Source organism: Colossoma macropomum, unplaced genomic scaffold (genome assembly GCF_904425465.1).
Source record: "Colossoma macropomum unplaced genomic scaffold, Colossoma_macropomum, whole genome shotgun sequence".
Taxonomy (NCBI): Eukaryota; Metazoa; Chordata; class Actinopteri; order Characiformes; family Serrasalmidae; genus Colossoma; species Colossoma macropomum.
In genome coordinates, this window is record NW_023494803.1 from 7,303,442 (window position 1) to 7,330,463 (window position 27,022).

At 40.9% G+C, this 27,022-nt stretch overlaps 1 protein-coding gene across 1 annotated transcript in view; it reads right to left on the reverse strand.

The window, feature by feature from the left end:
* Window positions 1-2,642: 2,642 nt before the first annotated feature.
* The window catches only part of hhat (hedgehog acyltransferase), a 121,593-nt gene continuing 97,213 nt past the window's right edge, over window positions 2,643-27,022 (reverse strand). Inside the window, exons 10-12 of the mRNA XM_036594003.1 lie at window positions 26,681-26,882; window positions 25,895-26,039; window positions 2,643-3,739 (exon numbers count right to left, since the gene is read on the reverse strand). Coding sequence (XP_036449896.1) covers window positions 3,624-3,739; window positions 25,895-26,039; window positions 26,681-26,882 — 463 coding nt within the window. The 3' untranslated portion in view covers window positions 2,643-3,623. The remainder of the gene's footprint in view (window positions 3,740-25,894; window positions 26,040-26,680; window positions 26,883-27,022) is intronic.

Sequence of the window (27,022 nt, forward strand, 5' to 3'; positions counted from 1 at the left end):
AGTGAAATGTTTTCCTGTTCTTGTTTGATACAGGATTTCAGCTGCTCAACAGTTCAGGGGCTCATTTGTCGTATATTTCCTTTCATAATGTTTTTCAGTGGTAAAAGATCTGGACTGCAGGCAGGTCAGTTTAGCACCCAGACTCTTTTATTACAGAGCAATCCTGCTGTAATACATGCAGAATGTGGTTTCGCATCGTCTTGCTGAAATAATCAAGGCCTTCCCTGAAAAAGACGTCATCTGGAAGGCAGCATATGTTGCCAAAACATATATATATTTTGTTCAGCATTAATGGTGCCTTTACCCATGTGCACTAATGCCCCCCTGTACCGTTATGAATACTGGCTTTTGAACTGTGCACTGATAACAAACTGAGTGGTCTTTAGCCCAGAGGACACAGTGTCCATGATTTCAAATTTTGATTTGTCAGATCACAGGACACTTTTCCGCTTCACCTCAGTCCATTTTAAATGAGCTTGGGCCCAGAGAAGGTGGCAGCATTTCTGGATCCTGTTTATATGTGATTTTGTCTTTGCTTTTTACTGTTTTAACTTGCATTTGTGGATGCAGCGATACACTGTTTTCACAGACAGTGGTTTTCAGAAGTGTTTCTGAGCCCATGCAGTGATTTCCACTACAGAATCGTATATGGTTTTAAAGCAGTGCCACCTGAGGGCCCAAAGATCACGGTCAGCAAATACTGGTTTTCAGCCTTGTCCCTTGCAGAGTTTTCTCCAGATTCTCTGAATCTTTTAATGTTATTATGTACCGTAGATGATGAAAAGCAGATAAGTTCTTTGCTATTTTATGTTGAGAAACGTTATTCTTGAACTGTTGAATTTGATTGTGCAGTCTTTCATTTCAGAGAGGCAGAGAGGCGGAGTTTTTCACTTCTGAAAGTCTCAGCCTCTCTGAGATGCTCTTTTGGTACCCACTCATGTTATCAGCCTGTTGTCAATCAACCACCAGGTGTTTTTTTTTTAGCATTACACAACTTTACCACCCTTTTGTTGCCCCCGTCCCAACAATTTTGCAACGTGTTATTGGCATCAAATTCAAAATGGGCATATATTTTTCAAAAAAACAAGAAAATCTCTGTTTCAACATTTTATTTGATGTCTTTGTACTATTTTCAATGAAATATAGGGTTTCATTTTGTTTTTATTTACATTTTGCACAGTGTCCCAACTTTTTGGGAAATGGCGTTGTATAAGGGGCTACAGACTACTCAACTTACTGCTCGCCATACACTTTAAGCATGATGTCGACTAGTTTGTGATCCTGTGATTATGACACTAACAACATGGACGCCTCAGAGAAGACAACAGGAGAACAATGCGATTCAGGGCTCGTTGGAAAGAGCACATCATGCTCTACTGACCTGCGGAGTTCGGCTCCCTCACAGATTGAGGGAGTTATGAGGTTTTCTTATGATAAAACTACAAACAGTACAGCTGTGGTGTTTCAAATGAGACAATATGGAAAAATTTCACTTAATCTCTGTATGTGGTTCTGTACATGATCACACATGGCAAGTTGATTCAGTGCAACTAACCATGTTTTGGGTCCATTAACTAAAAACATGAATTCTCTAATTTTGATATTCGAGCATCTGTACAAGTTCAGGAACAGATATCTGGCTAAACTAAAATAAAAACTAAAATAATGCAGAAAAAATGGAATTTTGCTGCAATGAATATAGAGATGTGGTTTACCTTTTTATGTGATTTCAGAATTTATTAAACATTTATTATTCAAAAACAGCTGAAGGAAGTGCTGTCAGATGAGTAGCACAATGCACTATTTAGTGGTATAACCACGCTATCAACACTTCCTTGGCAACGTCCTCATATTAAAGGCACTCTTACTGTCGGAGAAGTATAAGATACAAATAGGAGCAAAACTTCTTAGGTTTGGCAGTTAAAGGGATCATATCTTACATTTTATCTCCTGAGGTCCATATTTGGCATTTGTGTGGCTTTAGCCACCAAAAACAGTCCTATTTCATTTTCACATGATCATTTTCAAACCAAATTATAAAAGCTGTATTTTACTGTGCCTTTAAGACAGATATATATGTAAATGAGCTCTGCTCTGATTGGCTTTGTGCTTCATTCACAAATGAGCTCTGCTCTGATTGGCTTTGTGCTTCATTCACAAAGAAGTCCAGGCTGAAACACTATAACTTCAGCGTGAATGGGTGGGGTTAAACTGCTATAGGCTAGCAAAGAAAATCTGGTTTTCCATAATAGAGGCCCTTAAAAACAAAATCAGCGTTTCGTCAAATTGTTGGTCTGTATACTTTCTTTGTATTCTTGTGACGGAACATAACAAATGTCTAAATAGTGAGTTCAGTATTTTGAATTCTGGCAACCTGAGTGGTTAACAGAGTGTTCGAGTGCCTGGACACATCCCTACCATTAACATTCAGTTTCCAACTTTAGTGTCAGTCGAGTTCAGAATTCCCATTTCACCCCTCGCCCCTACCACTTAGCCCTCACCCTCCGTTTTGTGCGTTCACGTCTAGGGTAGGGTGTCCCGATTTTTGTTGAGACAGAGGGGTAGGGCGAAGTGTTAGGGCTACATGGCCCTCCAGACGGAGTTTTTAGAGACACACTCCAAACGTTGTGTTATGGGGAAAAAAGAAAAAGCGGCAAGTTGGCTGAACAAGAGACCAAAGAAACCCACAAATGTGAGAATTTTCTCTGTTAAAAAATAATCACTGTTTTATCTTAGTTTAATATCGTCTCAGTGTATTATGATCCTTTTCTTTATAACAAGCATAAAAAAAATTCCTAGTACTATGCTAATGTCTCGGTAGCTAGCTAACTTTCCCGTTCCACCTTAAATAGTCCAGCAGTTCTGACGCCTGAAGCACCAGAATGTAACTTCCGCTCCATTTAAGGTGGAACAGGAAAATTTGAACAAGAAGCTGGTAAATATCTAACTCCAGCTTTGTATAACTGAAGAATTAGAGTTGGGTGATAATAAATTATTGCCCCCTCTTTGAAGGCGTATGATGCCCTAAATGTAACTAAAGCCCAGCAGTGAGGAGCTGAACTTTACCCTCCTCTGCTGTCACTGCAGACTGGCAGGGTCGCCTACAGAGCAGCGCTGGTAGCTGTTAATGAAGTGATGCTCTTTTTATTTGAGGGTCCCATTTCATAGGGAAGATTTCAACCGCAACCTGTTGTAGCTCAGTTCCAATGGTCAAGGTGACACTCAAAACAAGGGGTAGGGGTGAAAATAAGAAATGGGACTGGGCCTAAACCACAGTGTCTTATCGTATGCATATTTATTTCTTATTTTATGCCCCTATTTTGCATTGTGCGCTCAACACCTCCACTAAAAAACATAACAGAACTCCAACGCACCTACAGAGAAAAAAGCAGTAATATCTTGATCTAGAAAACCACAGCAGCTGAGCCAAAAAGAGTCTGCTGTGTCCAGAGGAGATGCCACAGCCAAATGTTTTGGCACAATGAACTGCCAGGCTGGAACCCAGCTAATCAAATTAAACCTCCATGAAGCTTCCGCGATGGTGACGACTCTGGAATGGCTCGTATTCTGTTTTATGCGCAGCACTTTTAGCCAAATGTGTAGAGTCTGTAGTTGTGAAACCTCTAGGATGATGATGTGGTTGAACTTTGTCTTCGTGACTGTTTTTGGTCGAAATCCAGCCCCACCTGAGCAAAGCAGTACAGAAAGCCCACCATGGGAAGAGCTATGTTGGACCAGCCTGAGAGAGAGAGAGAGTAGGAGAGAGAGAGAGAGAGAGAGAGAGAGAGAGAGAGAGAGAGAGAGAGAGAGAGAGAGATTACTCATAGGTCAAAAATAAAATATTAATAATAAAACATATACAGATGACTGCACATTCCAAACAATGTATGAATGATTATTTTAAAAATGCCATTCAGAGGAAACACAAACATATACAATACAAACAGCACGAGGAATGAAGAGTGAGACAGAAGAGAGAGAGAGAGAGAAAGAGAGAGAGAGAGAGAGAGAGAGAGAGAGAGAGAGAGAGAGAGATAGTGAGTGAGAGACTATTTATGTAAATATCTTAGTTTGTATTCTTACAGACACACATGTATGTGTGTGCACATAATCTAGTGTGTGTGTATGTGTGTGTGTGTGTGTGTGTGTGTGTGTGTGTGTGTGTGTGTGTGTAAAAATGATACAAATGTGGGACTGAATGTGATACATCTAGTTTAGTTTAAATCAGTCCTTTTATTGCTTTGGCAACAGTTGTTAATGCATTTTAATCTGAATGCCTTAGAAACAGAGAGAGAGAGAGAGAGAGAGAGAGAGAGAGAGGGAGACAGAGACAGAGAGTCAGAAAGAAAGAGAGACAGGGAGAAAGAGACAGACAGAGTGAGAGAGTAAGAGGGAGACAGACAAACAGAGAGTGAGATAGAGAGAGATAGAGACAGGGAGAGAGAGAGGGAGTGAGAGTGAGATAGAAACAGAGAATGAAACAGCTAGATAAAGAGATAGAAAGAGAGAGAGCAAGACAGACAGAGAGAGAGAAAGGGAGAGAGACAAGGAGAGAGAGACAGACAGAGAGTGAGACAGAGAGAGAGACAGAGACAGAAAAAGAGAGCAAGACAGATAGAGAGAGAGAGAGAGAGAGAGAGAGAGAGAGAGAGACAAGGAGAGACAGACAGAGAGTGAGATAGAGAGACTGAGACAGACAGAAAAAGAGAGAGCAAGACAGATAGAGAGAGAGAGAGAGAGAGAGAGAGAGAGAGAGAGAGAGAGAGACAGCGACAGAGTCAGAGAGTCAGAAAGAGAGAAAGACAGAGTGAGAGAGTAAGAGAGACAGCTAGAGAGCGAGACAATGAAAGAGAGAGAGAGACAGCAGGAGAGTGAGACAGCTAAACAACTTAAATTCATATTTTTCCATATGAGGAAGCTCATAGGCCTGACTTAATGCGTTCCCCCACATTTAGCAGTCTGAAGATTTTCCACAAGGGGGAGCTGTTAGCATTCAATGTTTTCTGTGCATCATCGAAACAGAAGAAACTGACATGAACCCACAACAGTTACTGAGTCTCACAATAACTAAATATGTATTATACTGTGTTCTGTTTTATATAACTAACTAAATACAATGTACACAAATCAGACATAACATTATGACCACCTCCTTGTTTTTACGCTCATTGTCCATTTTATCAGCTCCACTTACTATATAGGTGCACTTTGTAGTTCTACAGTTACAGACTGTAGTCCATCTGTTTCTCTGCATACTTTGTTAGCCCCCTTTTACCCTGTTCTTCAGTGGTCAGGACCCCCATGGACCCTCACAGAGCAGGTACTATTTGGGTGGTGGATCATTCTCAGCACTGCAGTAACACTGACGTGGTGGTGGTGTGTTAGTGTGTGTTGTGCTGGTCTGAGTGGATCAGACACAGCAGTGCTGCTGGAGTTTTTAAATACTGTGTCCACTCACTGTCCACTCTATTACCTTGTTGGTCCACCTTGTAGATGTAAAGTCAGAGACAGCAGCTCATGTGTGTCAGCATAGTTTGTGTTGGTCATCCTCTAGACCTTCATCAGTGGTCACAGGACGCTGCCCACAGGACGCTGTTGGCTGGATATTTTTGGTTGGTGGACTATTCTCAGTCCAGCAGTGACACTGAGGTGTTTAAAAACCCCAGCAGCACTGCTGTGTCTGATCCACTCAGACCAGCGCAACACACACTAACACACCACCACCACCACCCTCAGTGTTACTGCAGTGCTGAGAATGATCCAGCACCCAAACTGCTCTGTGAGGGTCCATGGGGGTCCTGACCACTGAAGAACAGGGTAAAAGGGGGCTAACAAAGTATCAGAGAAACAGATGGACTACAGTCTGTAACTGTAGAACTACAAAGTGGACCTATATAGTAAGTGGAGCTGATAAAATGTACAATGAGCGTTGAAACAAGGAGGTGGTCAGAATGTTATGCTGATCGGTGTATATATACTACACTAAATACAATAACTAAATAAGGTCTCGCCATTAAAGCTTACTGAGTCAAACTGATGCAGAGAGACACTAAGAAGAGAGTGTTTACAAGAGAAAGAGTGTAAAAGAGAGCGAGCGTGGGCTTCACTCAGACAGGTGCTGTGCAGGCCGAAGCGGGACAGGAGGCTGCAGTACATCCTCTCAGCACGAGCAGAAACCTGCAGATAAAGCCATTCAGCAGCCTGGGACACTCAGGATTAGACAGGACACAAGACTGCGTCCCACTGAGAGCAGCTCCACAACAGATCAAAGCTGAAATACAGCACTGCACTGAGACTTCAGCCCACGAAACTGACGGACTTTACTGTCAGCAACAAGGTTACAAACGTGTTGCTACGGTGAAAGGGATGAAAAATATTACGGTATTAATGTTAAGACATGCAGAGAGGATGAAAAACACACAGGGTCACATGCACAAACAAAAACTTATTTTTTTCAAAACACAGTAGAATTTGAGTTTATAGTGTTTTTTTTTGTTTGGTGTTATTTATTTATTTATTTATTTTCTCCCCAATTTAGTCGTCTCCAATTCCACCCGCTAGTTAGGACTCCCCCAATCACACGATGCTATCAACGCTAGGAGGGTGAAGGCTAACACAGGCTTCCTCCGAGACCTGTGAAGCCAGCCACCGCTTCCTTTTCGAGCTGCCGCTCACGCAACGTCACTGGACAGCCGAACGCGCTCGGAGGAAAGCGCCAACCGCCAGATCTGTTACATCAGCTAACAGACGCCTGCGCTGACTAGCATCGCGCTGAGTGATGGGGGGAGAAGGAGGGGCCATCCTACCCACCCAGAGAGAGCGAGACCAATTGTGCTCTCTTGGACTCCCGGCTACGGATGGCTGTAGCATCACCAGGGATCGAACTCACGATCTCCTGATGACAGGGCCAACGCTTAGACGGTTGCGCCACTCGGGAGCCAACGAGTTTATAGTGTTTTAAATCTTCACTGTTCACACGTACAATGCTGGCTGATCTTCTCCGTAAATACACGTGTGTGTGCATGTCAATAGTTTTTACTGGGCTGTTTCTGTGTACTGACCTCTGACCTGCTGATCGGTTTATGTGTATACCCACTTATTCAGGCTGCCAACGACTCCATCATGTTATGAATTTACAAACACAACTCCAAAAATGTTGCAAATAAAAACAGAAAGCAATGATCTGCAAATCCACTTTGACCTGTGCTTAAACAAAAATATGACAAAGGCAAGACAAATATTGTTTTGTCTCATCAACCTTATTGTTTATTTGTAAAGATACGCTCATTTTGAAATTGATGCCTGCAACACGTTCCAAAAAACTGCGCACAGGGGAAGTTTAAAACTGGGAACACTGTGAAATGTTCAAGAAACATTTTAAACAGGTGATGTTATCATGTTTTAGTATTAAGAGCAATATACAGGAAAGGTCTGGACCTTCATGAGTGAAGATGGATCAATGCTTGCCACTTTGCAAAAGAAGTATCAGCAAATAATACAAAAATTAAAGAACAACACTCCTTAATGAGAGACTGCAAGGACTTTTAGATATTTCACTGTACTGTACTATGCCCCAGTGGAAGCCTTATGTTGACAACGTCACGAAACACCGCCGACGTCTCTGGGCTCAAGCTCATCTGAAATCGACTGATGCACAATGGAAATTTGGTCTGACAAGTAATCCTTTCAGGTTGTTTATGAAAATAATGGGTGCCATGTTCTCTGGGATAAAAGAGAAAAGAAACATCCAGATTATTACTAGCATGAAGTTCAGAAGCCAGTGTCTGTGACTGTATGGGGGTGTATTAGTGGGTAACTTGCACTGTGAAAGCACTATTATTATTACTGAGAAAAAAACAAGTCAGAGTAGAAATGCTGTCAAGTCCAAGACAAGCCCGAGTTCAATAATATACTACTAAGACCAAGACTAGTCAGAGTACAAATACTAACAAGTCCAAGACATGCCTAAGTACAAATAATATCGAGAACAAGACAAATCTGTGTACAAATACTATCAAGAGCAAGGCATGTCCAGGTACAAATACTATTGAGTCCAAGACAAGCCAGAGTACAAATACTAGTGAGTCCCAGACAAGTGTGAGTACAAATACTATAGAGTCAAAGTCTGGGTACAAATATTATTGAGACCAAGACATGTCGGAGTGCAAATACTAGGATTCCAAAAACGTTTGTGTACAAATACTAGTGATTAAGACAAGTCTGAGTACAAGTACTACTGTGCAAATACTGTTGAGTCTAAGACAAGTGAGTACAAATACTATAGAGTCAAAGTCTGGGTAGAAATACTATCAAGAACAAGACATATCAGAGGGTAAACACTAGCATTTAAAACAAGTTTGAGTACAAATACTACAGAGACCAACACAAGTCTAAGTGCAAATACGTCCCAAACGTGTCAAAACACAAATACTATCGAGACCAAGACAAGCCAGAGTACAAATACTTTTTGAGTATAGTTTGATAACAAGAAAAGTCTGTGTACAGATACTACCAAGTCCAAGAGAAGTCAGAGTACAAATATTTCCAAGACCAAGACAAGTCAGAGTAAATATACTATCAAGACCAAGACAACAGAAAAAAAATTGAATAATATGCATTTTACACCGATCAGGCATAACATTATGACCACCTCCTTGTTTCTACGCTCATCGTCCATTTTATCAGCTCCACTTACTATATAGGTGCACTTTGTAGTTCTACAGTTACAGACTGTAGTCCATCTGTTTCTCTGATACTTTGTTAGCCCCCTTTTTACCCTGTTCTTCAGTGGTCAGGACCCTCATGGACCCTCACAGAGCAGGTACTATTTGGGTGGTGGATCATTCTCAGCACTGCAGTAACACTGACGTGGTGGTGGTGTGTTAGTGTGTGTTGTGCTGGTTCGAGTGGATCAGACACAGCAGTGCTGCTGGAGTTTTTAAACACTGTGTCCACTCACTGTCCACTCTATTAGACACTCCTACCTTGTCAGTCCACCTTGTAGATGTAAAGTCAGAGACAGCAGCTCATGTGCGTCAGCATAGTTTGTGTTGGTCATCCTATAGACCTTCATCAGTGGTCACAGGACGCTATTGGCTGGATATTTTTGGTTGGTGGACTATTCTCAGTCCAGCAGTGACACTGAGGTGTTTAAAAACTCCAGCAGCACTGCTGTGTCTGATCCACTCAGACCAGCGCAACACACACTAACACACCACCACCACGTCAGTGTTACTGCAGTGCTGAGAATGATCCACCACCCAAATAGTACCTGCTCTGTGAGGGTCCATGGGGGTCCTGACCACTGAAGAACAGGGTAAAGGGGGGCTAACAAAGTATGCAGAGAAACAGATGGACTACAGTCTGTAACTGTAGAACTACAAAGTGCACCTATATAGTAAGTGGAGCTGATAAAATGGACAATGAGTGTAGAAACAAGGAGGTGGTCATAATGTTATGTCTGATCGGTGTATCAGATATATGAATATAGCTCTATAGTACAACAGGACACCTAAACCCACATCTCACATATCCACACACACAGCCACAGTCAAACTCAATATTCTGATTCACAGCTTGCAGTGAGTGGATTGAGCTGTAATTATCTGCATCCCCAGCCAAAAAACCTGCTTTACAATAAGGTAACACACTAAAGGCTGAGATTACAGCACCACTGTATTAAAACCTACTGACACTTTTATTATGCACATTCAATTACTATCTCCACTGCTTTAGCTGTGAGTGATGGCTTTATTCTAACCATACAGCTCACTAAAGACAAAAAGAGCAGTATTAAAGCATACATCATCACAATTACCTGAGGACGGGATGCGGAGGGGCTGAGGATGGGTCACAGAGATGGACAAAAGAGTTCTTTAGAGTTTTTAGACATTAGCGGTGTGCATGTGTGTACGCTGTATCGATAGCAGGCTAATTTTTACTAATCATGAAATAAGGATATATTATAAAGTCTGCATTTAGGAGCCTTTGTGTGTGAGAGATACTGAACAATGTGCCAGGTCCTTACTTTACAAAGGCATTCCACTCTGAGATGTGCACGCTATGTGCATGTAATCGTCTCCCACCCACTCATTAAAGGACTACTTCAGCAAAAATGCTAAAGTAGCTAACAATGAATTAGAGCAATTTAGAAGCACATAAGTACCTTCTTTGATATGTGAGTATTAAGGTTAGGGCTGGGGATGATAAGCAATCTTAAAAAATGATAAATCAGGACAAAATTAGCTATGTTTTTATTATTTAAAACTATGGATATATGGTGCTTACATATTCTTTATATCTAGGGACAGCTTCTGTTTGGGCTAAAGTAAGGGACAAAGCCTAAAGGCCTTTTCACAGTCTGATGTTCAGGGACTGTAAAATGAGTAAAATTCCTTGGGAATAGAATACGTCCATGTAAACACCTCAATCGGAATAGACTAGTCTGATTGAGGCCATTCAGAATACAAATTCTATCCGACTGATCGAGGTGGGTAATCCTGTTAATAATCTGTTAAATAGAAGAATAATGTCTGTGTAAACGCCTGTATCTGATTACATTCCCTATCAGAAAGTTTAAGTCCGTTCTGATCATTTTCGTCACGTCATAGTGAAAGTTTATAACGTTCAACGTGGCGGAGCAGAAACTGGTCTGCAGAGGAGACGAAGTTCATGCTCTGATCTTTAAAAGACGGCGGTGGGACGGACGTCCAGCTTATGTGTCTCAGAACACGACGTCTTCCCCTCGGCCTTCTTTAATAAGGACATGTGAAGGACGTTTTCCTGAGTCTGACATCATTTTAAAAGAAATTAAAAACAAAAGCACTGCTCACTGCTACTCATCTCACTCTGACCAGAATCACGTGATGCTGGCTGTCATGGTAACGTCTACACTAAGTGGTTCTTTACTCATGAGTGTAATTTTGGATTGGATTACTTGTAGTAAGCATGTAAACTAAGATTACAAAGACTGTTGAGTAGAGTGAGCATATAAACACACACACACTTTCCAAACCGCTTATTCTTCTGGGTCACGGGTTGTGGGTGGTGGGTGAGGGGGTGGGTCGGGCGGTGCTGACGCTTATCCCAGCGGTCAATGGGCAGAAGGCAGGAAACACCCTGAAAAGGTCGCCACTCCATTGCAGGGACGTATAAACACATCAGTCATTCTATAATCGGAATGTATTCGATCTGAGAAATCTTTGCATGTAAACACAGCCAATGACTTCTCAAGACTTTGATTACTTTGAAAAAAATAGCTTATTTTCTCAAGATTTTGACTGATTATGTTAAAATAATCTCTTATACAATGTTACAAACAAAAAAATGTAGCACTGCTCTTATTACACTCATATCATTAATCACACGCTTATACGAATGACTATAGCTCACTACTGTTTGATAGTTAACATATTTTAGCATCAGTTGAGACCCTCATTCGACCCCCCCCGCCCCCCAAAAAATGCTCCCCCACTTTCACACACTCAAAATCAGATGCCCACGTTTAAGCCTGAATTCTATCCTTCCTTTTTTCTGAAAATAACAGTAGACCTTACAACAGTGCCTGAAACCGTATAAGGAAGTCTATTTGAGATCAGGCATGCAGTTCCTATAGTGCTCATCTGGTGACTATAAGCTTCCAATGTCAGCTATATTAGTCTCACAGATGTAGTCTATATAAGCAACTTCAGACACCAATACTTTCTAGCTGGGTTAGCTTCTTCTAATGGACTTTTTTGCTAAAATGTCAGTTTAATATCCATACGGAGCATTTTAGGTAATGTATGGAGGACTGTGTGCTAACGGACACAGGGAGAATCCTAAATAAAAAGCTCTGACCATCAGAAGCATCAATAACCAGTGCAAGACTGGCGGGCAGATGCACGCACACCCAGATGTGTGCGCCTCTCAGGCGGTTTTATCAAACTGACTTCGTCACATCACATAAAAGAAGGCTGAGAAAAGAAAAGGCAGGAGGAAGATGACAGGAGAACCAGGAGAATTAGACTGCGTGTATGCAGGAGAGAGTAGTGCATTAATGGGCGGATCAAACATTACCTTGGCTCTACAAAAACAGCCCCCCGCCATGCCTGAAACGGCAGCAGATAACCTCAAAACAGTCACTCAGCTCGTCCCGACACAACAAAGACTAGCTGTACATGATGAAACTATCATGCAACTATTTACCAGCTGAGAGCTGCATGATATTGAATATTCTATCAATTTTCAACAATCCAATTCAAAAACGAACAAAGTAATAAGCAACATTCCCGACTGTTCCACTTCTTAGCAAGACCAGCAGCTAGTATTTTGGACTAGGAGTGCACTGAAATTTAAAACATTTTTTAAAACAAATTCCAAAAAGCTCAAAAATAACCTCTTCAGTTTTGGCCAAAAGAGAAAAAGTCTGAAACAATGGATAAAATCTAATAGGCCCATAACGAGATGTGAAAATCTAAAAAACAAATCATTTTAATGGTGATGAAAATTATAAACAGTTACTGTCAGCTCAGTATTGATATTGACAAAACTGTTTTTACCTCATTCATGTTTTTAGTATTTCACTGAAAAGCTCAATAAAAAGGTAATAAATAAATAAATAAATAAATACATTATTTGTTTAACCCTCTTTGCATCCTCCCTGAAATCTAGTCCTGGATATTAATGATTAATAATTAATAAGCCACGAGAGGCTGTGGGTTACTGCGACTTTATCACGGGAAGGGTGTTTTTAGCATGACGCAAAGTGTTGATGGCTGAATGAGGAGAAAGTTTGGTCGTCCATAACTGTATATTGCGATCATTTCATGAATTTTTAAAGTTTTTGTCACATGAACATATGGTAACACAGCACTGAATGATGCAAAAATGTCTGAAGAATGTTTTTTTCTACTTTTTGGTCACCAAATTACCACTGCGTGTCTTATATATGCACCAATCCAGCAGCGCCCCTCTTCTCGTGCTGGGGCTGAATCACAAACCGCTCCCTGCTCCCTACATAGTGCGACTTTAAATACTGGATCCTGTGTCTTCTAACTGAAACATGAACATTTGAAGCGCGTAATCCATTCAAGTGAAATGACTTTTATACTGCCGTTTTACAGTTAATCATACCGCAAGTACTTTAATTCAAGCCTGTGATATTAATGATGGAGTTGTTTAGGCTGTTAGCTATCTTTTAGCCTGTTAGTTAGCTGACCAGCCTAGTTCTAGTTAAGAAAATAAGTTGCCAGCCCCTCAGTTTACACAAAAAAACGGGTTCTTACTTCATCAGTAGACTCGGTGGTCCATTCGAGCAGCATGAGAGTCAAAGATCATTCCATAAACAGCACAAGGTTTTTTTTGTTTTTTTTTACAGAGGTTACAGAGGTCAGTTGTTGTGAGGTCATGGAAGGGGTACTATATAGTGGATTTTACAACGGCTTCGAACACGGCTCAGCCAATCAGATTTTAGGACCGTAACGATCCGTTTTATAAAGCTGGGTTTCCAAAAAGTGAAATATAGGAAGCTTCACTTTATGCAACGAGTGAAATTTAGTTTTTCCCATGAAAAGCCGACCTTTCACTGCACTCTCTCAAAACCTGACCAAATCAAAACCATTTAGGGTGGCGTCACTGACCAGTAGACTGCACTACTGTAGCGTGTTACTGGCTTGTTGCCCTATTGTCTCACTAAACAGACTCCAACTACAGAATGCAGCAGCCTGTGTGCTTATCAGGAAAAAGTAAGCTGGAGCTTATTACTCCAGTCTTCTTCAGTTCACACTGTATTTGTGTTAAGTTGACTACAATGTCTTGCTTATGATATTTAATGCTCTTAATGGCTTAGCTTCGGCATATCTTGCTCAACTGCTGAAGTATTATAGCCTGTCCAGACCACTGCGTTCAGCTGAGGAGGGCTTGCTGTAAACTCCTAGGATCACTTAGAGGTCAGCTGGTAGAAGATCATTTTCTCATTCCACTCCTAAACTCTGGAACCATTCTAGACAATATTAAGAATGCAAGGTGCTTTTTTAAAATCCAGACTGCATACATATTCGTTTAGGGTAGCATATACTTAGATTTATTGCAGCTAATTTTCTCTTGTTTGTATTAGTAATTGTTCTGTTCAGACCCATTTACAGCTACAAACTGCATGAAACTTAATTTTCTTCCAATTTGCAACAAAGCAATTCAAAAATAAATAAAGTAACCAGAAACATGCTTGATTGTTCTACTACTTAGCAAAACCAGCAGTTAGTGTTTTGGTCTAGGACTGCACTGAAATTTAAAATACCAAAACATTTCATCTCAAAATGCTCAAAAATGACCCAAATTTCACTGCAATTATTTGCGATAACTGTAGAATAAAATGCCTGATTTTGTAGCAATTTTCAAAATTTGCATCAATATTTGTAAGTATGTTTTTTGGGGTTGGGTACAGTGGTTGCAATGTAGAAAGCTGCGAAGATTATGAATCTAACATTTATTTAAATGTAGCCCAGTTAGTTTCAGCCAAAACAAGGGAAATTAAGTGTACTTACAAGAACCAAGAACACGCAAAGCAACTCAGGATTTACAACATATAACCATTTTAAAGTGTCGAATAAGCTTTACATCAAACTGAAAATTGCTTACAACCACAAAGTACTGACCGATCACCCACATGTACAACATGTTCACTAAATAAACTTGGAAATATTCAGGAAATCTGAGGATATGTAATAAAATAAAGTACTTCTAGTAGCGCTGCGACTCTGAACTCCTACGACTCCAGCAGCTAACCTGGTTTATCACTTAACACAGTGCAAAAATGTCCAGCATCTATACTGCTATGAAAGGCTCAGTTACAGCATAAAAAGCAGACAACTGCTCAAAAAAAGCCACAGCACTCACACAGATGTACAGACAAGCAATTAGAATGGAAAATCACAATAGTTGTGGCCAACTTAGCTTAAATATCAGCCACTCTGTCTACAGTGGCATAGAGGTTTCACACTCTAATTTCAAAGCACTTCACAGATTTAGATGTTTAGTGCGCAAATAATGTGGTGATTCAACGAAATTGTGAGATCCGCCAAACACTGCGAGGACTGGTTGAGTTTGTGTGAATTCCCACAATCACAAGGTCACAAATTCCTGGAGGGTATGACTGTTATTTTCATTTAGAGTGCAGAGTTTAATGTTTTACTTATATTTCTGTGTAAAGCACTTTGAGATTTTGTAACTAAAAAAAGTTCTAGTTAAAAAAGTTCGTTCTATTATCATAATAATGATTACTATTATTTCTACTGCTACTTTGCGAAGTGACTGATCACAGTGACTGACAAAGTGTCTAAAGCTCCACATGAGCTGATTTTGTTACAACAGAGGAGGCCTGTTAGTGTAATTTGTGCATGATTTGACTGGCTGATTCGTACTGGGATCGAAAAGGATCTGTGTAATTTCCCCAAATTACCCCAAATAGCCCTAATTGAAACATCACTGCATGAACGTTTACCTCAGCATAAGTAAAAGGCGGCATGCTTCCAAACAATGACTACATGTCGTGTTGCTGAATGTTAAATATGGTGCCAAAAAAAAAAGAAAAAAAGACTTTACATCTCATTTCTGCGTTTGGTGATGCCTGTTATCAAAAGCAAATGATGCTTCCATCCACTCATACATAGTGGATAGAAGAGAACGTGCACTAAATTGTGAATTAGGCCTTGTCTTCAGGTTGCAAAAAAGTTTTTTATTACCTGGTTTTGTTAAAACATTATTGTGATATCAATTCAAACAGGACTATTACTAAAGAAACTGCAACTTCAGCAAATTATAGGTCATTTGCTCTGGATTTGTTGCTTAGCAGACTTGTAGAAACTACACACATGGCAGATTCTAACTGGATTAAAACCACACATCTTGTCGGGAATCACTCAAATAACAGCAGATTACACTAATCCAGCTCAAATATGGCTTAGGACAACATCACACTTATACATTTACTCATACAAATGGTCAGAAAACCAACCACTCTGCTGGAACAGGCAGTCCGTAGCATCAGCTTGAATGTTTCTGGATGGGTGTAGGAGGCCGTCCAATAAAGTCCCCCTGAGCTCTGTGTGTGAGCGTGAGGTGGGGGGGGGCAGACAGGGACAGCACGTGGGCCGGTCATTTTGTGAGTCACTCTTTCTGATTGCCCTTCAGGTGTTCTCAGAGTCCTCTGCCACTTAGCTTGTGTGTTTTGTCATGGCAACGGCCACTTAAGAGTGTCTTGACCCCCTCGCTCTCTCTCAAACACACGCATGCAAGTCAATGCATATGATGGACTGCAAAAACAACAGAAATGCCACAGAGGCTGGAGAGGTTTAGTACTGCATGTCTCAGCAGGTTAGCCCCCAAAACGATTAAACAATTACTCAAAGTCAAATAATCATCAACAGCAATTATGGAAAAAAGATAACGTGTTTACTGAAAGGGGCACTCCAGCCAAAACAAATCATGGACCATTACTACATCTGCTGTAAACATGCCGGTTTGTGCTGCAGTATTCTCTAGAGAGGGATTTCCCAGTTTAAAGGTGAGGAAAACCTTCTTCTGATGTTTCTTGAAGGTGGCAGGAACGTTTGAAAAACTATAAGTGTTTTGAGGCCAAACTTCAGGGCCGGCTGTTTGAAATGTTTATTTTTCCTACCTGGCGAATGCAGAAAGAAGCCAAATAGCTAAGCTGAATGTTATGTCTGTATTTGTTAGCCTCTACATCAGTGGTTATTACTTTACTATTCTGAATAATTTTATGTATAAAGCATGCTGGGAATTGTAGTGAGAGATCACTGAGCGCGTTTACATGCACTCAATAATCCGATGACTGCAGAAAATCAGATTTTGTCAGTAATCCGATCAACACGTTTACATGCACTTGAGTAATCAGATAATGGGAAAACTCCAGGTTTACATGAGTCAGGCAGTAATCAGATTTCTGCTTTACAATGAGCCAATAAACTCACAGAAGAAGACGTGACGTTCAAACTTCATTTGGCGTTTTTTTTTTTAAACTTTGCACCATTTTACCTGAAAATATGAATTTACATCATCTAGAAGATGAAGAATATTTAAATCCTTTATTTAGTGTTTGGTTTCAGCGCCTCTCCAAAAGTGTTTTGCTGCGTCTCACAACATCCACCGTCTGTACATGCGCAGACTTAGAAATCCGAAAGAAATCAGAGTAAGAGTCCACATGCACTGAGAAATCTGATTACTGAGCTAAAATCCAGCTCTCTTTATCGGATTTCTTATTCAGATTTCTAGATCGGACTATGGAGTTTACATGACCATTTAAATAATCGGATAACTGCAGAATTCCAATTATAATTGGACTATTGAGTGCATGTATATGCACTCAATGATCGATAAAAATTCATCATTTTTTAATTTTGTTAGGTCAAACTGATTTAGAGATGCCGTACTGCACTATAGAATATTACATAACATGACAAATAACATTAAATGCTAGTTTAGGAATTAGAAAACAAATATGCTGTATAAAGCAGTGGCCACCAACCTTCCTCCTGGAGATCTACTTTCCTGCAGTAGATCCTACACTAATGCATCTGATCCAGCCAATTAAGCACTTCTGAGGAAGTTAATTAGCTAAAGCAGGTGTGGCTGATTGTGGTTGGGACTAGACTTGGTGACCACTGCTCTAAGGTCATACTCTGTGACGTTGAAATGGGCAGCTAATGGTGGAAAGCTAATTTTTTGCAACTCATTGCTATTTCAAAATGGTTTATTGAAAAACTTGAAGAATCTTAATTTAAAAACATACAGGGAACCTGTGGTGTTTGGGATGTTTGCTTGCGTCTCTGATGGGTGGTTTGCCGTCTGGAGTGCTGCAGTAGTCAATTCTTGCCGTTTCACAAAGCACTAGAACGCTAAGGCTGTTTCTGATAGAGTACATTTGTTTGTTGTACATTTCTTATTTTTTTTTTTTATCAAAATCAAAAGCAAATCAAAAATGCTTTTGATTTGTAACAAATAGTTACACATTTACAGATTACTCTATAGAATTAGTTTAAACTGCAGTCTGACAATAAAAAATATATTTAAATAAATTTATTAAACATTCAGACCTTAGATATTTATAAGGATTATGTTATGATCTATTTAAACCCAAGGCATTAACTGAGACAGTAATAAGCTACATTTATCGCTGTTGTCGGAAGAAAACCTCGTATCTCCATTTTTGATGTTTTTCAGTTTTTGACATAATTTGAAAATACTTGTTACCCTTTACATTGTATGTAAATTTCATGATGAATAGACCAAAATAAATGATCCAAAATGACTTAGAAGAAAGTCTGGTTCCATTGACTTACAGTAAAAGTAAAGTAGGTTTATTCCTGTAAAGTTACTATTTTGGAGATACAAGGTTTTGTTCCACAAGCTGTGATATACAAAATCATCATTTATAGGGCACTTTGTAATGGGAAACCTTTACCAAACCTGTCCCAAACCCTAACCTCTAAATTTCTACTTTTAAAAATAAAACTTTTAAAACATTTTTGGTGTATATATTTTTATATCTGTTGGACTTCTTTTAAAATGAAGTTGAAAGATTTAGATTTATTATTTTTTCAAATAAAAACTTTTTAAAAACTGAAAAAAATGCCGTCCTATGTTTTCATGTCACTACCGAAACACACAGTTTTATTCCATAGGTGTTACCTTGTTTTAGCCACACCCCTGCATTTTAGAACAGGAAGTGAGATGCATCCCTGTCCCTCATGACCACAGGGTGAGCAGTTAGATTCCATTATTTTGAAGTCCTGAAGTCAGAAAATTTTCTTCAATTAAGTAAACTTTTATTGTGATTTACACAGCTAGGTCAAGATGAGTAGTAGATCATAACTATAAATCTACTTAAACATTAGTTTTCAAAGATTTAATATACAAATAACAGATACAAAATATACCTTAGATAGATAGATAGACAGACAGACAGAGTAACTTGTTGTTGAATTGCTTTGTGTAATCGTGTCAAGTTGCATGGAAATGATGTTGCAGGCAACTCAAAAAAAGGACTGAACCATTGTGTTAGAGATCGGATTTAAGCAAAAAATCGATTTGAAAATGAGGCTTGTAATGTGAACGTAGCTTTAGTGTTTGCCTTTTTTTCTTAAAACGCTTTTGTGAATCCTACTAAATAAAGAAATGAATACAAACATAATGAACAAACACATGAGTACTCAAATTATTTGGAGCGCTGCTTTAGAAAGAAGAGGAATGAAAATCAGAGATTAAAATAGAGGGGCAGACATTTTTTGCCAGTGCATTATCTGAACAGATGTGCTGTATATGCAAATGTAAACACTGGTCACCATTATACTGACCACACACAAACAGGCAATTAGTCTGTCACCTGCAAGCACACTGTACACACAGACACACACACACACAAACTCTATTTATCGATGACGCAGTTGGAGGCAGCCTGCGTCACACGCTCTCTCTGAGAAACACCACCTAATGGTCACTAAAGCAGAGACACACACAGAGGTCAGAATAATGACCAGTTTCCACTGACTAACTCTGTCTTCAAACAGCCACAGCGTGACTAAACTCGCACACAAAAACACACCAAAAGACACACGGAGAAAAATCCATACACTGTAAACTCTCTATGCTGTGAGGTAACAGAAGAGACCCCAGCAGCAGCGACTGTAGCCAACCTGACACACACAGACCAGGCTTTCCTTTAGCCAGTAAATACCAGCATTTGACTAGTAAAATCTCTGCAAGACAGGCAAATTAGGATCCCGCCAGACTCACTGGCCCAGAAAAATACTTGCTCAAAATCAAATATCAAATTTTTAGTGTGTAAAATCCTGTGGCCACATGTTCACCTGCTGTTCTGTACATGACCGACCCCTGAACTGCTGCTACTTAAGAGAAGACCATGTTCAGACCAAGCCGCAGCCATGTTCAGAGTTAATAACTTAACCTACTCTGCCAGCCTGCGAGCCTAGACAGCGTAAATAAAGCACCTGTTTGGTTTATTTTAACCTCATCTCCTCATCATTAACCAATAATGCTACATTTCCAAACTCTGTTCCACAACAAAGTACATTATGCTGTGAAATTGAGTTTACAGGCAGCCACATCTGAACAAGTTAGCTGATTCTAACTCTTTCAAACAGTTAACAGCTAAGCTGTAATACGTTTTGTCTACATAAACTTTATACAGCGTTCAAAAAGTTTGTTTTGGGACATTTATATCATTTGTATTATAGAAACTTTAGTTTACCACATTCAAATGTACATTTCAGCTATTTAATAATAGCTCTAAGAACTAAATCAATACTTTCAGTCTAACTGCCAATAACAAACTGGAAAACTTACCCCTCCCAACCCAATTTTATTTATTATTTAAAAACAAAAAAAATCGGGACACTAATCCAAATGCACACAGATGCACAGAGTGGGTAATCTGGAGAGTCGGGAGAATTTCCAGTGGGGCAGTAGCGTTTTGGGTCGTTTACTGTGAGCTAACATATAAACACAAGAACTTATGTCAATAATTCTCAGACAAACTATAAATGTTACATCCAAGTGTATATCTGTAGTAATGTAGGGGTTAAACCAGCGGCCCCCACCTCCAGTGGTGTAGCCCCAGAGTCTCGTACAGAAGATCAAGACTGGATGAAGCTGAAGGTAGCTTCTTATTTTCAATTCCCGTTCCACCTTAAATAAAGTAGCAGTTACGGAAATGCGAGTAAGAAGGGAATATCAGTCTTGAGAGATCAGCAGATCAAATTCTGGTCTCACTTTATTTGGACAGTTCACTATAGTCCCCTATAGATTATCTACTGATGTTCAAAGTGTTATAACTATCTGTTGAAACTCAGTTGATTCTAAACAGTGGTGGGGTTGGGGTTAGGATTTGGACCAGGGTTAGGGCTAGGACCAGGGTGAGGGTTGGGTTTAGGTTTTGGGTCGAGGTGAAGGTTAGTATTAGAGCCAGGCTTAGAGTCCAAGAAAATTACGGTCAATTTAGTAGATATTCAGCTGAAGGTAACTTGAAAGTAAATTTATTATCTACAAAGCATCTAAAGTGGACTTTCCAAACACAGTGCGACCCAAATTCCTAGCAAGGGTGTGAATATGGTAGTGCCAAAACCAAGGCAGCACCAAGAAGACAAAAATGAAAAAGGACTGTTAAGGAGGATGAGGACATATCCGAGCAGGCGGGCAGTGAGAAATGCTGACATTAACTTGCGTCACAATTAGGATAAAAGCCTTCGCCAGTTTTCACTTTACCACTAGCGAGTGACCTTGGTTATGTCAAAGCAGAGGAAGAAATGAAGAAGACAGATTATAGAAAAAAGTTATTTTCCACAAAGGCAATGCTGTGTGTAGCAGGACAAAAAGGCAGTTAAGAGTTCAGGGTGGGCTGGCCTGCATCATGTAATTCCCAGTCTGAAAATAAGTCCCACTCTAGCCCTGCACACGTAATGTTCAACCCAGAGATCTTCAAGGATGTGTCCCAATTCAGGGGCTTCATCCTTCGGAAGCTGCATTTAAAGGCTGACTACGTCACAGTGGTGCGACTAGGTTGCCCCATTTCAAAGGCTTCTTAATATACGGCCAGGAAATGTGTCCTTTTCCATGGCAATGAAGGATTCAACAGGTGGATCCTTCGCCAGCCAACATAACCCGAGGTTTTTTGCATGCCGGCGAAGATTCGAGAACACGGCGGCGTCAGCAGAGTATTGGCTTTAAAGTGGAATAGCTAACGATACAAACGTTAAAAAAAAACAAACATCTGAAGCATCTCCAGCTCTAATAAATGAAAAAATAAATAAATAAAATCAAAGTCTCTGGCTCTAAAGAACTTCAGAAGAACTTGACAGAAGCGGCGTTGAGGGCAGCGATGAGGGCAGGAACAGCGTTGCTGTGACGCAAACAGGAAATCCGCCGTAGGGCAGACCGCCTCATTTCAGTTCAGCCTTCGTGGGTCTAAGCAGCCTTGAAAGGACACGCCTTCGTAGACCGCATTCCTTCGAAGGGTCCAGCCCCTGAATTGGGACACACTGCAATGCTGCTCCTGTAAAGCCACCAACTAACACAGGCCTGACTCAAAATGTCCATGAGAAAGATGCAAAATTACACTGTAATATCTAAAACCAAGAGTGAGTCTACTGAAGTGGTGGAAAGAGACAGGGCGTGTTGGAAACCTGCCTCGCTCAGACCAGCCAAAAGAGAACATCTACCAAGTCTAGCTGAGCATCAGTAGTGCATCTCATGCGCTCCAAGTGTAGAAGATCTTTGTCCAAAAGAAGAGATATGCAGTAAAGTACAGACCCAAATAAAGTACTGAATAATAACCTACATAAAAGCCACAATAATGATTGAATATTTTACTACTTTATTTCATTTTTCAGTGAATTACATGATCATTTTGAGTTTCAGTTAATAAACCTAGCCATTATTGCTGGTTGTCATAACATTTCTGATGGACACAGATGAATAAATGATGAAAACTTCAGCTTGAAAAGTAATAGACAAACAAGACATACATTTAGGTTCGGTCTCAACTGCATCTTGAGACTGAACCTAAGAAACTGCCAAGATACATTTGAGTTTAAGGCCTGAAACATACTTCACGCCAGACGCTTCGAGCTACGCAGACGGGGTTTCTCGCGTAGTTGCGTTCAAAAATGTGTCAAGACGCATTTCATAACGCGACGCAAGCGCGAGCTGCATTCTGAGCTTTACAACAAGGAGCGCTCAAACAACAGCCAAGCCTGACCAAACGGTCTTGTACCGCCAGCGTGCTTCTTAACTGCCACAGCAGACGGGCAGTTGAGTCTCACGCAAAAATCATTAATTATCGTATTTCCAATCCAAGAGAAGAGCAGCTCACTCTCCTCTACTGTCCACGTTTAGCTGTTGAGGCTGTTAGAATAACAGTAGATCCCTCTCTGATTTGTACTCTATCGCCCCCTTCAGTATATCGAGTATTTTAATTTGGGGTGAGTTTGGGGGGGGCTCTAGACTCCTGTGTCAAGCTCGACTGAGAGTATTTTTGATTGACGACTGCTAAAAAATAGCCCAGCCAGCATGGCCACTGTGACCATGGCGACTGAAGTTGATGGTGCCATGGCAACAGTCTGAAGGGGGTCCTGGAGTTCAGGGAAGAGAAAAAAAAGCTCCTGACCTTCTGTAAGCTCACCTGTGGAGACTCACCTCAGCAGGGTCCGTTAGCATAAGAAGCTGAGATTCAGATGGATTTCATACTTCATAGTAAAGCCCAGGAAACCTAAATCTGTGATTACCTTCTAACTGAGCTAATGTTGGTCTTATACGCACACAGGGATGGACTGGCCATCAGGAAGACCGGGACAGTTCCCAGTGGGCCGCTATGTGAGGCCCGTTGAAAAAGTCACAAAGAGGGAAATGCATGGTTGTTTGCAGTACTGTATAAAATGAACTGAGACTGCACAGGGCGAACTATCTAGACACGTTAGTGACCCACTGCATTCTCAGTGTGTGGCCACTGGCCAGTCACGCAAATGCCACCGCTCCAGAACAAACCATAATGATAACAACCGGGAAAGTTAATCCGTGAAGGCCGGCTAGAAGGAGATGGAGAAAACCCCCACATGCTTTGTGAGGGGGGTGAAGGGAGCAGAACAGAAAGTTACTTCAACAAGTAAGTTTGGAAATCACAGTGAGGAACTGCAGGGCCAAAAGTACAGAAGGGGTAAGTTAGCTGGTTGATTCAGGCTACTCGTACAGTAAGGCTACAGATGTCTAGCTTAATGTCAATGTTCTATCACAAACTGGCTAATTAATTAGCTTGCTAACTAGCAGTCACTCCAATTCTCAGCTAAGCTACAGCATCTTTGGCTACGTTCACACAGCAGGTAAAAATGGCGCCAAAAAATGCGACATCAGCCTGAACAGATCAGCTCCTAAACTGACCCACATGCGCAAAACAACGCGTCACGCTGCTACATGAGGTAAACAATGATGACTATGAACGAACACCAGCTGCTCCCAGAGGGGTTCGGGTTCATCTTCGCCAGCATCACAGGAGCCATCATGAAGCTTCATTGACCGACAGCTGGGCTCATCACCCAGAATGTGTTCGAGCTCACCATAAAAAGGGCGCGGTCACTTCTTTGGTTCGTGTCCTCGGCTTCTTTAAACTTTGCTTTCAGACTTTTAACTGTTCTTTGATGCTGCGGCCGCGTTCAGCCATTTCTTTCAAAATCTCTTCAAACACTGAGCAGTTTGGATGAGTCTCTTGTAATTTTTGTACAGAGACATCATCCCAGATGTTTATGAGGCCCGAGCAGTGCGAAATTATGACCAATGTGGAGCTGTACGCAAAAGCCGCAATAAGTCCAATTTGGCTGTTCAGACTGAGTCGCGCTACCGCATATCGGATACGTATCGGATTTCAGTACCACATATGAAAGCGCCTCAAATCGGAAATGAAAATTTTGGATTTTTTGCTGTTCACACTGATACACATCTGTGTCATATATGAAGAAAAAGATCAGATTTGGGCCACTTTTTATACGTTGTACTTTCATATTTGGTACTGAAATCCGATACGTATCCGATATGCGGTAGCGCGACTCAGTCGGAACAGCCAGATCGGTATTCAAGCGACATTTACGTCTATCTAACCCAACATTTGTCATAATTTCACACTGCTGAGACCTCATGAACATCTGGGGTGATGGTTTTGTACAAATAAAATTAGACGATATTTATCCAAACCGCTCTGTGTTCGAAGAGATTTAGAAAGAAATGGCCGAACGCTGCAATAGGAGAATGTGGCTGCAGTGTCAAAGTTTAAAATTTTACAGTGAGTTTGAACACACTCTGGCTGATGAACCCAAGCTTAGGTGCTGGGGCAGGAGGGGTCACTGTTTTTGTAGTGGGCTGGTTTAGACAAAAGTCCAGTGCTGAATTTAGTTCCCAGCCCATCCCTGTATGCACACAATATATAATTTTGAAAACACATTTTTACAAATCTAAATCTTTGATAAAGCTGGCATAAACCAGTCATAAGGCTAATGCTGCATGTCCATTCCATGGCTTGTATGAAAACTAGGGCTTTGTGCAGAGCCTTAGTAGCACAGTGAGCAAAAGTCGTGGAAAACTGAATGTACACCACTGCTAGCTGGTGCTAACATAACATGGCAAAGGGTACAGAAGTGCTAGTAGAAATTAGTATACCTGTCTGAGTCTATAGTTTGTTTTTTAGTTTGTACGGACGTAACGAAATTTCAGCCACCAAAAAATTAGCACTTTCGGTTTTTTGACCAAAAGGGAAAAATACTGGAAATTTACTGAAGAAACAGGCCTATAACAGTGTCAGTGTTACATTGCAGTTACATTGTGGTGCCTCATTTTCCATTTAAGGTGGAACGAGAAATTGAAGCTGGCGAATGAGGAGCTGACCTCAGCCTCGTAAAAAGTTAAACATTGAGAAACGTTTTATAAGAAACTGTTCTACATTTGAGTAACAGTTTCCTGCCGGAGATGCGAGAAAAGCTAAAAAGCTAAAACTTAAAGCAGAGCAAAGTAAGTCTGTGTTTCCATTTACATTTTTTTGCCCTGGCTCCCAACGTGGTTTGCTTTTTGTTGAAAGGACAAAATGGCTCTTAACATTTGGGTTGCTGACCCCTGCCTCAGGTGACCAACTGTGTCTTCTGTCAAGGACACTGGACTTTGTATGCACACTTACTGTAATGGTTTTATAACATTTATTTCACCAAGATGTCACATTTCTCAGTTTTGGGTTTCAGCCCTAGAAATTTGGTTTGGTCTGACTACACAGTCAAAACCTGACAGTCCATTTTCTCAAGATTAACTGCGTTACATCAGCCAGAGCCGCGTGTGTGTTTAGCTGTCTGACCTTGAACAAACACTCTCTTCCAATAGACCCGGCTGACGTGGATCCCACCCAGAAACATCAGATTGGATAGGATGAGCATTGCGGTGGAGAAGGCGGAGATGAACGCCAGGCCACGCCTCTGCATCCGCGGAGACAGGAATCGCACCTGTGAAGAGAGAGCATGGATGATGAATGTCAATCATAATCCAGTCTAATCTCTCTCTCTCTCTCTCTCTCTCTCTCTCTCTCTGTTTGTCTATCTCTCTCACCAACAAAAACACATACAGGTCCTGCTGTACACTTTACACTGATCAGAGTTATCCACAGATCAGTTCTACGCTACACTCATCCATCATTCTACAAAGACAGAGAGGGAGAGAGAGTGAGAGAGAGAGAGTGGGGGAGAGAAAGAGAGAGAGAGAGAGGGAGGTGAGGAGTGTCAGTAATGTTGACTAAGCGATTTTTCTGCGGTGCTCTGACTCTGAGTCAGGTGTTCACACTGAGATAATTACTGATTTATTACACACCACACACACACACAGAGAACACACACACCTGTGCTGATTGTGTGTGAAACTTTCCGAAGGGGTGTGTGAGAGTGTGTGTGTGTGTGTGTGTGTGTGTGAGAGTGTGTGTGTGTGTGTGTGTGTGTGTGAGAGTGTGTGTGTGTGTGAGAGTGTGTGTGTGTGAGTGTGTGTGTGTGTGTGTGTGAGAGTGTGTGTGTGTGAGAGTGTGAGTGTGTGTGTGTGTGAGAGTGTGTGTGTGTGTGTGTGTGAGTGTGTGTGTGTGTGTGATGGCATTACTCACAATGATGTGATGAAGAGGAGCAGAGGACAGTAAGAGTGCGACAGCGTTTTCCACTAAAACCCCAACCCAGTTCAGCAGGGCCCACCACTGCAGGTAGTCATGGCAACCATGCCAGAAACACACAAAGCTGAATGCCAGCGCCGTGGAGACGAGCTTCTGGAAGAATCCGCGACGAGAACCACCCAGCGGCACGTACAGGTACCTAAACACACAGAACACAGTTACACTCTTTAAATATTTTACTCTGTGTCACAAATGTAGTTCTACAGTTACAGACTGTAGTCCATCTGTTTCTCTGCATACTTTTTTTACCCCGTTCTTCAGTGGTCAGGACCCTCAGAG